At 33.5% G+C, this 18,130-nt stretch overlaps 1 protein-coding gene across 7 annotated transcripts in view; it reads left to right on the forward strand.

Moving 5' to 3' along the window:
* The window catches only part of KIFAP3 (kinesin associated protein 3), a 184,048-nt gene extending 166,734 nt beyond the window's left edge, over positions 1–17,314 (forward strand). For 5 of the 7 annotated variants that reach the window (XM_021089424.2, XM_005663106.4, XM_085022447.1 and 2 more), the window contains one exon: positions 16,867–17,314. In XM_021089424.2, coding sequence (XP_020945083.1) covers positions 16,867–16,975 — 109 coding nt within the window. In that variant the 3' untranslated portion in view covers positions 16,976–17,314. Of the gene's footprint in view, positions 1–12,688; positions 12,758–16,866 lie in introns of all 7 variants that reach the window. The other 2 variants (XM_085022446.1, XM_021089426.2) reach the window with 1 other exon arrangement.
* The last annotated feature ends 816 nt before the right edge of the window (positions 17,315–18,130 follow it).

The following is an 18,130-nucleotide window of genomic DNA, read 5'->3' on the forward strand; positions in this document are numbered from 1 at the left end:
ATTTTTGTCTGATGCCTCTTCTCTTAGCACCAGCCTTATTCTTCTCACTTTTTAAGCTATCCTATTGATTGCTTAATATAATCATCAGACAAAACTTTTGATTTTGATACAAATAGGTGCCTTCCCTAATCTTCCATCTCAGGAAATCTCACCACCATCCAAGTAGTTCAAGCCATGGACTTTGTGAGTCTTCCCTGGTTCCTCTCTTTTCTTTGCCATTACTACTCTCCCCAAGGCAAGCCATCTGCAAATCCTGTTGTCTTCATTTCTAGACTATGTCTCAAATTTGGCCTTTACATTTCCACCATTAGTACCCTAGTCCAAGCCACCATCACTTGTCACCTGAACCATCCAAAATAAACTAATTAACTTCCCTGCCTCCACATTTACCTTCCCTTGCAGTCCATTTTTCCCCAGAGTAACCATTGTGATCTTTTCAAAGGTATTTTTAAAGATAACCTATATAACATAAAAACTGCCTTTTGAATTGCAATATTATGATGTATAAATATAATTGCCTTTATAGTTGAGATTGAGATAAGAAATTCTTAGTATACCTGTATTATGCTGCCACATATCCAGTTGAATGTATCTGTACTGAATGTAAGCATTTTCCAGCATTATAAAATTTTTTATTGCCAAAAGAAATGTGTAATCTCCCAACATTAGAAGTTTTATATTTATTTTCATTATCAAATAGCCTGTGTTTGGTTGAAACAAATTCTGCCCCATCCTTAAAAAGAATAAAAGGTTTTTTTAATCTTGTTAATAGTTAAAATTAACTTAACATTAAGTTAAGACCTAGTGACCTGTTGATAATCAGTAGATCAGAAGTATAGCATACCATTCTTTTTATTTCCAAAAGATATTTTTGATTTTTACTTGAAGTTCCATGATGACAAATGAAATTAACTTTATAGAACATTAAATAAAAATGTAATTAAGGTAAGAATGTGCATTTAATATTTTCTTTCTAGCACTTAAAATTTATTCAGTAAACTTTTAGAAACACTTTGATCGGCTCTAGGGATTCATATCAATAAGCAGTAGTCCTTTTCCCACTGATAAGCTCATAGCTCCTGGTTAAAAGATAATTTTTTAGATGGCTTAAATTATCCCATTTATTATTCTTTATTTTTTTAAATCTTTAAAGGTATTAGTATTATCAGGCTTAGAAAAAGAATTAGGAAATTAATACTAAGTTCAGCGTCAGTTTTTAGACATCAGTGATCTTCTGCTTGTTTCTAACTTTTATGTAATTTTCACACCTTGATTAAATAAGCGTGTGTGTGTTCCGATGAACTAAACATCTTAAACATTTCTGAATTGACCTTAATCTTTAGAGGACACATAATTACCCATTAGAGAAGAATGCCATATCCTAAATATATACTTTTTTTAAAGCATGATATATGGAGTGTTATCATTTATTAACTTATTACTGTTAAAATCAGATAATCTAACGACAACACGATATGTCAGGGATATCTCAGAGCTGGTAAGAAATAATAATTTTAAAAGATACTGTGAATTTTTTAGATAGAAATAAACAGATTTATAGATTTATATTTTTGCATTTTAACCTAAGCAGTGCAATTTTTGACACATAATCACATTATTATTTAAATACAACCTCTTGAGTTATATAGTCTATTTAATAAGACATCATACTTCAGTGGTCTAGTTATTCACTAGATTTAGTTACTTCCATGTAACAGTGAGCACTTTGGAGAGATTAGTTCAGACAGCAGCTTTTTGTAACTTTGTAATAGAGATAATGCCTCTTTAGAAACATATCAGTGATCCTATAAAATATAATTTGAATAATCATAAGATTTGAAGAGACATTGTGTCAAAAAGTTCAATGTAAGTGTTGATTTCTGATGCCTCCCATCTCATGAGCAAAGGTGTATTGAGTAGAAACCTTTTATTTTACATAGGTAGGTAGGTGTTAAGTAGATAGGTAGACAGATATTCTTAAAGGAGCAAGTGACAAACCATTTTAGTCGCTGATCTTTTTTTAATGCTGATATTGTAGCTGTTGATGAATTCTCAAAACTTTTAATTGAAAGAGTTTTAGATTTGTTAAAATGCATTACATTTTCTCATCTATTAAAAAATGCACTAAACCTCCATTGGTGGTTATGGAAATGAAAAGGAAGTCTTGAGTTAAGGGGACTAATTATGGGCTATAATCCTGTAGATTATACTGGACGAACATTAGGCCAATATTCAGTCTTTCAGTAGTAACCCAAAGCACCTGATGATCTCATAAGTGCTCAGTGCCTCTGCCAACTAAATAGAACTCAGACCTACTTCAGAAAGATTTGGGTTGTGGTGATCATTGTACAACTATAAATGTAATAAATTCATTGAGTAATATAAAAAATTAATATAAGTAAATAGATAGAAATTCCTTGGCATGGAATCAAACCTATACCACAGCAGTGACTCAAGCCACAGAAGAGACAACACTGAATCCTTAACCCACTGAGCCATCAAGGAACTCCCCAAATGTGATTTTTATGATAAATGTCCTTGGAGGGAAAGATGTGAATTTGCATCTGATTTAACAACAACAATAAAAAGACAAAGGCAAGTGTAAAAAAAAAAAGATTCGAAAAGATGAGTGTGCCACTCTATAATAGAATCTGTTTTCAAGTGCTACTTTGTTTTTGTATTTGAGAAGAATGATTAGTATTTTTCTAAACTATACTTTTAGCATTAAAGTTAATTATTAGTGAATATAAAATCTGTGTATGTCTATGCTGGTTTTTATGTAAAAGCTATATATTTCAGACCAGAGAGACACAATCAATAAATGGTTGGGGGGGTTGTTTTTTGTTTTGTTTTGTTTTTACCCTTAGTAAAAGTTAAAGATCTTAAATAATCAGTCTTGAATAAATTTACAAAGAGAAACATAATTAGTGATTTCCTGAATATATTTTCTTTTGTGGACATAAGTCAGCATTCTCTCTCAAATAATATAACATACTTTAATATATTTAACCCTATTTTCTTTGTTTAGATTTATTTAAAATTGATAACATCCCACTTTTTCAGAAATTCCTTCCATTTCAGGTTTTTCCAGCCAAAAACAAACCACCTTCATATTGGCCTGTCAGAAATTAAAAAGCAAAGCAATCTTAAAAAGGAATCCAGATTTGTGTGGACAGTATCAAGTGCCTAATTTAGAGCCCCTCAAATGTGAAAGGATGGGAGGAAGCTTCTATTAACCATAGTTAGGCAAGTAAATTTTTAAATTGCAACTCTAACTTAAACCCCATAAAGCTATATTTACATAGGTCCTGAAACTTCATACCGAGATCTCTTTTGAGATGGTAAATAAGCAGGAATTGTTAAAAGATCTCAAAAAGTTTTTGAAAAAGGTTTCCTGATTTTAAGGACTTTATAAATATTGGACTGTTGTAATTCAGCTCATTTTCTGTATACTCTAAGGGGAAAACAGAAACTCTGTCAATATCCTACAGTTGCATCTTGGCTTTTTCTCTAAAATCTGGAGGAGGGAAGTACTATTTGCTATCAACAAGTGGACACCATAGTTATTTTAAATAAATCAATTTTTAATCTCCCCTTGTCCCGCATACCTGAAATAGCTAATATAGATAAAATACCCATGGGCTAGCTGAAAATAATGCTTAAAATCCTATGTTGCATGTAATCTCTAATATGTATGGTACATTCCCATATCCATGAAGAATTCTTCTCATAATTGCCCAGCTTTGCTTATATGTCCCAGACTTTCAGGTTGGCACAACCCCAAGACAGAGAACATCGCAGAATGAATATACCCCACCCTAAACACGTCCATGACCTGTGCCCTTTTCAAAGAAAAGCCAAACACTGTGGCAATAAACCTAAGTACAGGAATGTATGCAATGTAGGAAGTGATGATTTGTGTGAAATAACTGAAAACCTTACTCTTGATTTACTGCTTTCAAAACAAACTCCCTAAATATAAAATAAGATGAAAAAAAACATGTAAAGAGACTTTGCCAGTATTAGTCATCCCTAAAGGTGTTGTATCATTTGCATCAGTCTTGACATAGAATCTGAAGGATTTTGATTGAATAATTTTATTTATACAAGCAGTCCAGTCTCACTATGGTAAAGGAAGATATGATTGGCCATGGCATTATTTTAGTGCAACAGCAATTAGTTGCCTATGTGGAGGTATAAATCTCTATGAATTATGTAAGAGCCCTGTAAAGGCAAACAAAAAGCATGTGTAAGAAGCATGCCAAGTATGATAGAGTATCTCTTAACACCTGGGTTATATGGCAGAGCCAGAATTTCTTAGATTATATGGCAGAAGCCAGAATTTCTTAAGTATTTTTAAAGAAGGCTGTATCATTTTCATATGTCATAGCAATAATAACACCAAATATACACTATGAGTTTTTGTACTATTCTTGTAAGAGACTTGGAAGTATAATAATCTTAAGGCAGATATTAAAAGGGATAGCCATCATTCTTATTTTACAAAAAAAAATAAATAAATCATGACACAGTTATACATATAGTTGAAACAAATTTTATCAATAGAGACATAAATCATATCCATATTCTGGTTTTGAGATCACTCCACCCCACTAACTTTAATAAAATGCAGGAGTTAATAAGTTCATACTTAAGTTAGTTTTGCTAAATTTATAATTGCCAGTCCTTAAGGGAGAAAAATGCTTTTATTATACCAACGATAAAAAAAAAACTATAATGTTGAAGTTCCCGTTGTGGCGCAGTGGTTAACAAATCCAACTAGGAACGATGAGGTTGCGGGTTCGATCCCTGCCCTTGCTCAGTGGGTTAATTAATGATCTGGTGTTGCCGTGAGCTGTGGTGTAGGTTGCAGACGTGGCTCGGATCCCGCGTTGCTGTGGCTCTGGCGTAGGCCAGTGGCTACAGCTCCAATTCGACCCCTAGCTTGGGAACCTCCATATGCCATGGGAGTGACCCAAAGAAATAGCAAAAAGACAAAAAAAAAAAAAAGTTCCCATATGTTTCTTTGAAAATTAACTTAAAATATGGTAATAAGTTATGTCAGAAAAATAATTGTTAAAATCATAAACTCTATATTCTAGTCTACACTGAATTTGCTTGGTGTCAAGGCAGTGTGCGTTCAAAGGGTGCATAGCCCCATGCTATGAAGATATTAGAAATACGTGTTTCATCATCAGGAGAGTACACTTTTGTTGATCAGGATGACTCAGTCTCTCCGTATCTTGACAATCTAAAATTAGCCTAGACATGGAGTTCCAGATGTGGCTCAGTGGAGACAAATCGACTAGGAACCATGAGGTTGCAGGTTCGATCCCTGGCCTCGCTTAGTGGGTTAAGGATCTGGTGTTGCTGTGAGCTGTGGTGTAGGTCACAAATGCAGCTTGGATCTGGCATTGCTATGGCTGTGGCATAGGCCAGCAGCTACAGCTCCAGTTCAGCCCCTAGCCTGGGAACCTACATATGTCACAGGTGCAGCCCTAAAAAGACAAAAAATTTAAAAAATATAATTAGGCTAGACCTAAGTAGCAAGTGAATTTACCTCTTTTTTTAATACAGACATATAACAAAGGTATTTTCAAGGACCAGAAGAGTTTATGAAATTTAAAAGTAGAGATTTACTTTAGTACCTCATCTTCTAGTGCTAAATACAATATTAGTGTACTATATAGTATACTGAGATCCTAAATGCTTTAGGAGACACTAAATAACTATGAAATATATATATATGATTTGTATTGATTACATATTAGTGACTGAAAGTATTTATATAACACTGCCCAACATAGATGTTTATATTATGCTAAGTAAGTAAGTCAGACAAAGACAAGTACTATATGATATCACGTATATGGGGCTTCTAGTGAATAAAACAAAAAGCAGACTTGCAGATATAGAGAACAAAGTAGTGGTTACCAATGGGAGAGGGAAAGGAGGGAGAGGCAAGATAGGGATGAAGGAGAAAAGTGTTATGGGATTATATGAAATCATATGTGTGAAACTTTTGAAAATTGTAAAGCACTGTCCAATTTAAAGAGTCTTGAGAGTTCCCTGGTTGTGTAGTGGTTAGGACTTAGCACTTTCACCACTGCAGCCCAGGTTTAATACTTGGTCTGGGAACTGAGATTCCCACATCAGGCTGTTACACAGTGTGGCCAAAAAAAGTTACTGTTGTTATTATTATTTAAAAAATCATTCATTAAAAATTTTTAATTAAAAAATGAAATATAATGCAAGGATATGCCTTTTGTTGTATATTTTGTATTATAAATTTATTTAGAGTCAAATTTTCAAATGTTTTATGCTTAGCTATTTAAGAACACGCACTTTTAATTTATTTAAATATAGTTTCTATTACCCATACTTGTGCCCTCAATTTTAGAAAAATATTACTTAGTTTGTTTTAGCTACAAAAAAGTCTTTATAACTACTTGATTTTTATCAGCCAAAGTAATTTTCAGACTATTTGGCCTAAAAATTATTGAGACAGATAAATGAATTAGTAGACCAGGGCGTAAATTAGAAACTTCGTATTAAGCTTATGGTTGATAAGATTTTTTAGATTTTTTTTTATAACTAACATTTATCCACTTCTTATGTAAGGTAGTAAAAGAAAGTTAAAAGTTTCTTTATATGGATAAAAATATCCTCAAACTGTATTATTTATTTAAGGACTTTGGAGACGTTTTAATAGAAGCTTAACATTAATTTTTAATTCACAAGAAAACAACATGTCAGTGGGGGTAGCGTGCATATTAGATAGCAATATTACCTCTTTGATCATATCCGTATGTCAGATTTCTGCTTTATAAAGAAAGATGGGAAGCTGATATAGCCCATTTTGTATAGTACTTGTGATAATTTTATATTCTATCTCTTGAACTCATTCATTTTGATAGTACATTATCATTTTAAGATTCTGGTTGGTGTTTAAATTTCAGTAACTGAAGGTCATTATTCATATTGCAACTGGACTAAAAAGTTTTTAATACTAGCATTAACTTTTGAATTATGTTCTAGCTCTTAGATTTTGCAGCATGTTTAGTTTCTTTTCATTTCTTATTAGTATTTTTCAGTACTTAATAGTCTCCTGCTCCCACCTCCAACAAGAACTCTCCTCTCTGTTCAACATCAGAAACATTTTCCTCTTTGGCATGTGCTTTTAGTTCCCCAAGCAGTATAAGCAAATTGGAAAGTTCAGCTGTCATTCTTGGAAGGTCATAGATCACACTAGCAGCCTGGGTAATCCAAGAGGTTTTAAGTATCATAGCATTTAGTTTAAAGTGAAATTTGCTCTGACAGAGCTGGCAGACCAATAGGAAAAAGAAATATTTGTGCTTGGAGAAGTGCATATGTAGAGACCAAGAGTCTAACTGATGGCTGGAAGTGATTTCAGTCTAAAAAAACAAATCATTAAGAGAGTGCATAGGGGTAAAATACACAGTTCATATTTTAAAGAGTCTCAAAATGAACCAGCAACTAAGGTTAGCATTACATAGTAATTAGCTGTGGTGTTCAGGCTTTAACTCACTCAGTACCAGACAGTATAGTTAAACTATCACTGTGAAAACATCGCTACTTAAATTCTCTACTTTAAGCCTACAGCAGTAATTTTTGTACCTTAAAAAAAATCAAAGTATTATGACAGATTATATAAATGCTGAACCAGTAACAGACAAACAATTATTTAAAGGAGGTGCTAATGACTCAGTTTATTGACCTAGGGGTTACTTAAGTAGTTCAGCAAGTTCCCTTAACATTTGGTGGTGTGAAATGAGGCATTGCTAGATATTATAGAACTGCTAATTTCAAGAAGTCCTTGTATTTAATTGAAGAAGTGGAAGTTAAAGATGACTAGATTGTATAATTTCATTGAATGATTGATGTAAAAAATTTGAGACCATTACAGGTTTCAATAAGTATTCCCTTCAGCTTCATAATCACATCTGACGGCCTCTATTAAGCACCTATTAGAGTGTTTTTTCAGTTAATTGCTACAAATAAGGAGAAGGAAAACACCTTCTAATGGCTCCAGTTATTTCTCTCAAGTTATTGTTCTTTCAAGAAAGCTAAATTTGAGCTACAGGAATACAAGGTTTATAAATTCTTTCCTTAGATGTGCAAAGAGATGAGAGTAAAATGGAAGGGACTTCTAGCAAGATGGACTGGAGGTCCATCCTCGAGCTGACTTGGAAGACCCATGTCCTATATAGATATAGAAAAGGTGGACAAAATATAACAAAAAGTTATAATTCATGACCAAATTCACACACAGACACACACAGACACACACACACACACAGACACACACACACACACACAAGAGCCACCACAAGAATACTGAACTAGGTACAGGTTACATAATACAGGAAGGTGGAACTGATGCCCTATATAAAGCCTAGAACTTCAAAGAGCTGCCTTTTTCTCATCAGTTGAAAAGAGGATTAGATTTTGATTCACTAGCCCTTTTAATTCACAAAACCAAAACTTGTCTTCTGCCCTACAGCCCTAGATGGGGAGGATAGTCAGTCATTCATGAGGAAGAGGAATCATACGCTTGTTCCAAGTACACTCATGGGGTCAGAATTTATACTATACATCTAATTCAGGGAACCCCAAGTCAAGAAATTATCATTAAAGTTGTTTCAGGACAGCGAAATCCCCAGGGCCTTGATATATTATAAACAAATACAGAACCTCTGTAGGAATATTTCCAAGCTCAAGGACCAGCAGACAGGCAAAAAAAAAAACAAACCTGAAGTTGAACAATTGTCAGAGGCAACAAAGAGGATGCCCAAGAACTAAAGTTAATAGAAGAATCTCAAGGAAACTATAATTTTTTTAATGTAAAGGGATAAAAAAACTTACGTAATAATGATATAATATGAAAAGCGTAACATCTCCACATAAAAAATATAATATTTAAAATAGACTCTGGAGATGGGTTAAATACTGATTAAGGTGTATAAAAAGAGAATTGCAAATTGAACGGCATTAGAAGAGCATCAGTGAAATAGAATTTCTTTCCATTTGGAATAAATCAGTGACTATTTTATACATGCTTCCTCCATCATTAGTACAAATTAGTTTTTATCTGAAGCATCTCAGTATAGTAACTAAATTGAAAGGATTTGTCCCCAAGGTGGTATTTTCCCCTTAGAACTGACAGATGTCTTTTTCAGAAAAAATTTTTTAATGAGTTCCAGATGAGGACTTCAGATACAACTTCCCACTATTCCTATCATTTAGCCTTAATTTTGAGGAAAATATTAGGTGTCACTAAAAATATGATTCTTCAAGATTTTTTAACCATTTAGTTTTATCATAAAAAAGGAGAAATTAATAACCATGCATATAATGGTAAACGAAAACTAAATGGAAAATGATAGCTAAATTTGTTATATATTGGTGAAACATTAAGAAACTGCTTTAATTGCTGTTTTCTCAATAATACTCAAGTCTAAAGCAACAAGTAACACCTTTAAGTACCCTAAAATATATATGTGTTACATATAAAGTTATAGAAATGAGATGTTATTGACAGGTTGAATGAAAATTTTGTAATTTATCCTATAAAAGTAATACTTTAACATGCATGTGCATTATGTTTTTCAGTGTCCAAGTCAATCAGCATGTCATTTTCATAGGCCTTCCACATTCCCCAAATTTTTTTGCCTTTGAATGAGAGATTCCTATTTAACTCTAAATTATTTCACATCTATAAACTGAAGACATCGATTATATGAAAAGGCAATGAAAACCACATTCTATCAATATTAAATATGCTGAGCAGTTTAAATTTGATAAAGGTTGTTTTAAACCTTTGTAAAACTATATGGTACTCAGTGATAAGACAAGCTCTCCATCTAGCGGTTGGTCTATAAATTGCAAACATTTAGGTCTCGATTTAATAATACGAATGCTATAGGCATTATCTCCTTCAGTCCACACTTCTCTTGTTGCTATATACATGTATTTCAAGAGAAAAAAGATGTTCTATTCTGCCAGAATAGTCCATCTCTTCCTATTCAATACAGAGGCAAACTACTTCAGTCTGATTTCATCTTATAGAATATACAGCCTCTTAGTTATTTGATGGCACATATTCCCATATTAATGGGGCAAAAATTGTTTCATTCCAATTAACTATAACCTCTAAAATTTTTAGCCAATTTTGACATTCTTTCTCTTCATTCTCAGTTCCCAAATAGTAAAATTATAACTTTAAAAAATCCATTTCTAAAGAAAAGATACCATTTTTTGTCACAAAATGTAGCATATTTGTTCATTGTTAGTTCTGCCAGTCCCTCCACAAGCTCTCATTACTTCGCATATGGACAGCCATAATGTTCTCTTAAGTGTTCCCCTTACTTTTGCCTCTCAACCCCTTGTTATGCCATTTATATTTCTGAAACATAGAAGTAAATTGTTCCCTTCTTAAAAATCATTGACAACTCTCCAAAAGTATTTGGTTGTTAGTGCAGCATATCAAGAATTTCCAAAATCTAGTCCTAACCTTCCTTTCTAGCTTTATCTCCTGCTACCGCTTACATTGTAAGCCTAAGACTTTAACCTTAACAAATCATTTGCTATACTTCAGCCCTTTCTCTCTCTCACTCAGGCTGCCACACTGTCAGGAATTTTTTCTCTTCTCTTGAGAAATCCTGCTTGTCCTTTAAGATTCATCCACTCATGCAGTCAGACTTTTTGAAATCCCCCTTCATATCAGATACAGTACTAGATGCTAGTGAGGTAACAGTGAAGAAGATAGCTCTCACCGTTCATGGTGCTTACATTTTAATAGGAAATAAAGACAAAAATAAAATATAATGTCAGAAAGTGACAGATATATTAAAATCAAGGTATTTTCTGTAGACTTTCTAGTCCTTAAGATTCTCCTATAGCAATTTGTACATACTTCTAAAGCACTTTAACATTATATTAAGTATTTGGTCCTGGTTTACTCTATAGTAATTTATAAATATACAGGAGTAGTACGACATATTAATATCAGAATTTTCTCCCATGTTAGTTGCCTCCAATTCATGACCAGGGACCATGTCTTATTTATTATTGCCTTCCCAGCACCACATTTTTTTTTTCTAATGGCTGCACCCGTAGCATATGGAAATGCCCCAGCCAGGGATTGAATCTGAGCTGCAGCTGCAGCAACGATGTATCCTTTAACCCGCTGTGCTGGGCTGGGGATTGAACCCATGCCTCTGCAGCAACCTGAACTATTGCAGTCAATCCTTAATCCATTGTGCCACGGCAAGAACTCCCACCTTTTTTTTTAACATTAACTTTCAACACTAAAAACACTGTGAACTTATATACTATTTGAATGGATGAGTGGATGGATGTACAGAGGTTCACTATTATATAGACCTGAATTTCCCTAAATTTATCATAGTAAATCTGAAATTACTATGATAATCAATTTATAATCTACTTAGAAAAGAAAATAAACATTGTGATCTTGATTCTATCATCAGGTATATAGGAGTAATTGATAAAAAGAATGAACTTCTCTAGAAGACTATTTCTGAATTATTTCATACAATTTTGTAATATCCTGGAGCTGTTTCCTTTCACTTGACAATCCCCAAAGAATCCCAGTCTTCCCTATTTATAAATATTGTCATAAAGGATTTTGTCTTAGGGAGAATAGAATCCCCAAAGAAAGACCTAAACTAAAAAGATGAAATTCAGGGAGTTCCCATCATGGCACAACAGAAACAAATCTGATTAGTATCCATGAGGACATGGGTTTGATCTGTGGCCTTGCTTAGTGGGTTAAGGATCCAGCGTTGCCGTGAGCTTCAGTGTAGGTCACAGATGCGGCTCAGATCTGACATTGCTTAGATGTGGCTGTGGTGTAGGCCTGCAGCTGTAGCTCTGATTCAACTAGCCTGGGATTTTCCATATGCCATGGGTGTAGCCCTAAAAAAAAAAAAGACAAAAAAATGAAATTCAATGTGATAGTTATAAGTTACATAGTTCATGTGTGTCTGAGCGTATACATAAACACAAGTATACACATACAGTCTCTCTAAGCCATTTTGTTGTAATGACTCTTTAAATATTTTAAGGTCAATACAGTTTTGGCTTACATTAGCAAGTCCAAAATGGGATCTCATTGTATTCTGTAGTGGTTTCAGACCACGTCATAAGTACTACTATTTTCAGCTTCTTTATTTTAAGATAAATACTGAAAAAAATGAAATATTTTCGAACAAATGATTTTAGAGACGAGGATTGATTAAATGAGAGTTATGAAATAGCCATAGTAAAGAAAAACTAAGCTTCTTACGTGGTTTGAGAAGGTGATTGAACTGCCTTAAGAATGTAGTGAGTACTCTATTTCTAGAGGTGTTCTAACAGGAACTACAGGAACTGTATAGATAGACCCTGCCAAGGATGTTGTGAATGAAATGATAGACTAGATTATTTCTAAAAATGTTTCCAAGTCAAAGATTCTCTGAGCCTAGTAAAAGAGAACTTGGCTTGAATGTATCCTTTTATTTTTTTCCCATAGCGTCCACTAATACACGCGTTATTTGCTTTGCATTCATTTGCTGACTTGGAAATTTCAAAGGAAAAAAAAAAAAACTTGTGTTGCTTTTATCTAACTTTAATGCAATAATGACAATACTTTTCACTCATGCAGCACTTTTCACCCAAGGATTTCAAAGTGCTTTGCAAATATGCACTAATTAAGCCTCACAAACAGCCAGAGGTAGGTGATTTTCTACCCTTTGTACAGGAATGTCAGCTCTGGCAAAGAAATTTAATGAGAGCCTCAGAGTGCCTAGGATTCCTTACTTGCTGCCATTCCCTTTGTAATGTGCTGCATGTGAAGCATCACTTGTTATGTCTGAAATTCTATCCCCTCACCCCCTTCTGAATCATCTCTAATTTAGAATTCTAATGAATGCCATTTAAAATTAGTTTGGGAGTTCCCATCGTGGCTCAGGGGAAACGAATCCAACAAGGAACCATAAGGTTGCGGGTTCTATCCCTGGCCTCGCTCGTGGGTTAAGGATCTGACGTTGCCATGAGCTGTGGTATAGGTCGCAGACATGGCTCAGGTCTGGTGTTGTTGCGGCTCTGGCATAGGCCAGTGGCTACAGCTCCAATTGGACTCCTAGCCTGGGAATCTCCATGTGCCACGGGTGCGGTCCTCCAAAAGACCAAAAAAAAAAAGATAAAATTTGTTTGAAGCCTTGTAAATATTACAGAAAAATGTAGTCTTCTGCTTGCTGAATGCTAATTAGATTTCTAAATGTTTATTTAAAAATAAAATCTAGATACGTTTTTGCATTTGTTGATTGAATTTTCTTTTGGCTGCACCCACAGTGTATAGAAGTTCCTGGACCAGGGATCAAACCTGAGCCACAGCAGAGACCCAGGCCACTGCAGTGACAGTATCAGATCCTTAACCCACTGTGCCATAAGGGAAATAATGTTGAATTTTAAATATATTTTTTTACTTATGAAGAATTTGTCATCTTTTCTAGCTATCCCAAAATCATTGTTTTTGAGACATAAAACTTAATAGCAGATAGATGGGGGGGGCAATTTTCTTTAGACTAGAATTATATATTTTCAAAGAGATACTGCATTTTGGTATTTTTCTAATTTAAAGGTCCAAAATATGATATCACGACATTGAGGATAAAAGTTAAATGACACTACATAATTAGTCTGATAAAGAAAAAGTGTTCTAGTAGTGGCATATTTTAATTTAAAGGGACACACAGCTTTTTTATATACCAGGAAAAGAATATGTGCATACAGAAACACACATTGCAGTGTTGGATTAAATTCCAATATAAATATCAAAATATATAAACTCTTACCTGAAGTAGAATGGTCACACAGGGCAAGAGCAGGTACAGCATATCACAACTTAGTTCCCTTTGTTCTCAGGGTCCCTAGTGAGGGCATTCAAGTGGCTTTAATACCATGAACTCTAAGGTTCAGTGGATCAAGAAAAGACAATTTTTGCTTTAACACTTCCCTTTTATATTTATGTTTCTATTCCCTTACAGAAGAATTTATGTAATCTGTCTGCTTCTGTTGGGAAAACTTGTTAGGCCTTCCTAGGAAGAAAGTAGAGTAAGTCCACATGTCCCAGAAGAATATCTGTCTCCAAGTTTTAGCGTCCTGAGTCCAATTTCCCCAGTATATGAAAACCAAGTGAATGACTAAAGAATCAAACTATTCTATTTCAGAAGGAATTTTATTTAAAAGATATTCATTGTAGGGATATAGTTGATCTTTCCTAATACAAAAGGATCTAAGATTTATGTCAAAGTACCATCCAAACTGGTCATAATGTTTCAAATATTCTTTAAACAGCAAGCTGATCTGTGATACATGACGGAAAATTTAAGAAAAACTCATTTTAAGAATTGGTTCCAAATTTTCCTATTTGAAAAGTTTTCCCAAATCATATCTGTGGACGTTCAAAAAATGCTATCTTGTCCATTGTAGTACACACAGATAGATGTCTCTGGGTTAACTGTTGAGTACATAAATGGAAGTTTATCACAGTAAACTCACAGGCTCAGAAACTAACTCATCAGTGTTCAAGGTTTGATCTTACTTTGACTGACTTGGGGATGCATATTCTTACCAAAAAATGTGACTGACATATTTTTTTAAAAAAGCAGAATATTCATTTGTCGATTTACAGTGGAAGTATAACTATCACCTAGATAATGTCTAAGTTTATTTTTTTACTCTGTTGGCAAGCCACATGAGAAAACAGTAGTCAGAAGTTTGCCTATTGGTCGTAGAAATAAAAAGAGTTTTGGAGTTTGAATGTATAATGACTTCAGGTGCAGAACCTTTGTTAAGGTCCTTTCCTCAATGAGGAACAAGCCTGCCAGAAAAGTCAGATACCCTGATGGTGTTATAACTCACCCCAAGGAATTGCTTGGATTGGTTCTACCAACATTGCCTCTGAGGTGTTCTATGCCAACATGGCTAACAGACTCCCTTCTCAGTTCCATCATCCTCTTTTAGATAAAATTGCAGTTATACTGTTCCTCTGTGAAATGTTCTGTTTTGAAGGTGCTTGTGCAGCGATCAGTTATGTGCCTCTTGTTTCCAAGTTCTTGAAAAAGATAGCACCACAGCCCTAGACTGAGAAACAGAGACAAAAATAACTTGAGTATTATCTAAGTCTGCCGCTGTTCAGCCTCAGAAGAGACACTAAAAAACATAAAGAGTGGCTGAAGGCAGGTAATAAGTAGAAAGACGAAAAAAGGAGTTGAAAGTCACAAGCTATACAGTTATTCTTTATATTATTGACAGTTGTTTAGATACATGAGTATTTGTTAGCCTTAGTGCTTCAAGAGAAAATTTTCCAATGGCCAACATTTCCCCTAATTTTAAACAGATACAGATGTGTCTTAGTCATGAACTAAATATCTAAAACATCTTTAAATCTACCTCTAGAGTAATATTTCCCTTCATCAGAAACTTTAATCTTTCTTTCCATGGGACAAAGGTAGAAAGGGCCTTGTATTTTGCCATTTCAAAATAAAATTCGGACTTAAAAATTTCAGACAACTTTCAGAAATTATAGAAGGAGCCCGAAAGTTTGTTTTGTCCAGGATCACTCACTACAAATGCTAACCTAAACCTTATATTTCAGAAACTCCATTCTCCTAGGAGGTAGATTCGCATGGATTACATGCCCTTTATTCCACTTCTAACACACACACATGCACACAAATTATTTAAAATTTAGCATTTTAATAGTTATTTCTTAAGTGTTTTAGCATAATCTTATTTTGAGTTGTGAGAGGAAGTTAGTGTCTAAATGAATATATTTTTAATAATATTGAGTTTTTGCTGATAAAGGGAAAGTTATCTACCTAGCATAATCTACCTCAAATAATATTCATTTGTATTTATTTTTTTAAAGTTTACATTTCTGCATAACAATTTCTTTTGATTGGGAATAAGCTCACTAGCATTCACTGCATGAGCTATGCATGAGCATGTTATGGCTGCCATATTTGCCTGGCAAAATAAATATCTTGTCGTTTTGCTAAGTGATAATTCTTTGACTCTTAAACGTGATTTTTAATAAATTATTATTAACATGTAAGAATAATTTTTAAAATTTATCCAGGGTTCAGTCTGCCTGTATAACTCTGAATATTATCTTGGGCTTCTACTATTTCCATAGAATAAATTGAGTCAAACTTTATAATTAACTTGCTGTCACTCAAAACATGTACTAAATAAATTTTCATTGAAGAGTCAGAAGAATTTGCAGATCAAATCTGGCCAACTATCAAATTTTGTAAAAATCTTAGTCTTATTCTTTTAGTCATAGGTTTATATTATGATTTTGCTCTGAGTGAGAAGATTACTGCTAGAACTCAATTCCATGTCCTTACTAATAGTGAATTAGTCCTATAAAAAAAGAGATCTTATTATAAGTAGAAGAATTTATTTTATTACAGTTTTAATTTATCCTTCCCCAGCAGTGTATTACTGATAATTGCTAGCATGTAAAATATTTTCATATTCTGGCATAAAACCATATATGAATGTAATTTATTGAAACTTTTCTGATCTTTATCTTGAATGACACCTGATAACAGGCTTTCAACATTTTTAACACAAATTATTAGAAGTAAATATTTATTATACACATTTTTATGGGTATATTAATTTAAAGAAGAAAAAAGGTTAATGATAGTCAACTACATAAATCAGTTTTGCTGCTATGAAGAGAATCTTGGAGGTATAAAATTCCAGCCTTCTTGCTTGACCTGCCCTGGGATGAAAAATATAACTGATTATTTCTTTTTCTTTTTTTAGCCTTGGAATAGATGGCTTTGGCCAGTCAGTTGGCATTCTTGGACGCCCTGCTACAGCTTACGGATTCCGCCCTGATGAACCTTACTACTATGGCTATGGATCTCGATAAAGTCATCCCTTTCCCTGTGTGCTCTCAGCTTAGAAGAGATCTGTGCAGTCTAGCTTAGCTTTGAATCTTGGCCTAATAATGCATGTTGATAATATTGCGGTCTGTGTTTCTTTTTACTGTTCCATGTGATTAGCTCCAGATTAACTTCAGCCCCTTCTGTCCTATGTTAAGTATACTTGATACTTGACACTGTTCACTTATCTTAATGCTGAGTAACATTTCCCCTAAGACTCAAAAGTGAATGCTGAAAAGCAACTAGACTGGGAAACAAACTCTACATTATGTACATTAATTGACTAATTTAATTTCTATTAAAAAGAAGCATAAAGTACAAATGAATTAGCAGAAGTCATGTGTTTCTATTTAATGTATGTCATTAGGAGTTTACATGCTTTTAGGAGTGCAATATGAATTTTATTTTTTCCTGTCCTTTTTCCCCCTTGTAAATCTCTTAAGTGGTTCATATATGTGCTACCTTTAAAATTTACAAGAATATCACCTTTTTTTTATTTCATGCCATGTGCCTGATATGTTGCTTCCCAAAGTTATTAACTATGGTTTTTTGATTAACAGTGGAACATGTACCATAACTATGTTCTATGAGTAGTTTCTTAAGCAATTAATTCAAATTAATTTTGTATTTCTGATTTTAATTTAAAAAACCTAGGACATCTATCAGTATACATGAAACTAGATTATTACTGGGTTTTAAAATTTTATTCATGAAATCTAAAGTATGGAAAAGTTAATTGTAAGTCTCATTGAAGAAAACTAAGGAACAAAATATTTTGCTCACTTAGATAACTGTTTCTAAGCGTTTTTGTAAGATTTAGGCAGTAAGAAATGGAAAGACAATAATGATTTATTAATAAGATTGTTTTTATAAGATTTAGGTAGTAAGAAATGGGGAGACAGTTGTGAAAAATAATTCATGTTACAATATGGACATTTTACTTGGAAAACAGAGCAAATAAAATAGATAACTGTAATCTACATATATTTCCTTGAGCACCTACTATGGAAGGACTTATATGAGACTTTGAAGGGAAAACATAGATCAAAGATATGAATTTAAAATCTTACTGATCTACTATACTATTTATTGTGCTTGATTTATACTTTAAGCATAGAATAGTAGGTGTGGAAAGGGTCTTT

Source organism: Sus scrofa, chromosome 4 (genome assembly GCF_054392235.1).
Source record: "Sus scrofa isolate SSC_HxYL_T2T_F1_AM1 chromosome 4, Sscrofa_HxYL_maternal_Yorkshire_Landrace_v2.0, whole genome shotgun sequence".
NCBI lineage: Eukaryota > Metazoa > Chordata > Mammalia > Artiodactyla > Suidae > Sus > Sus scrofa.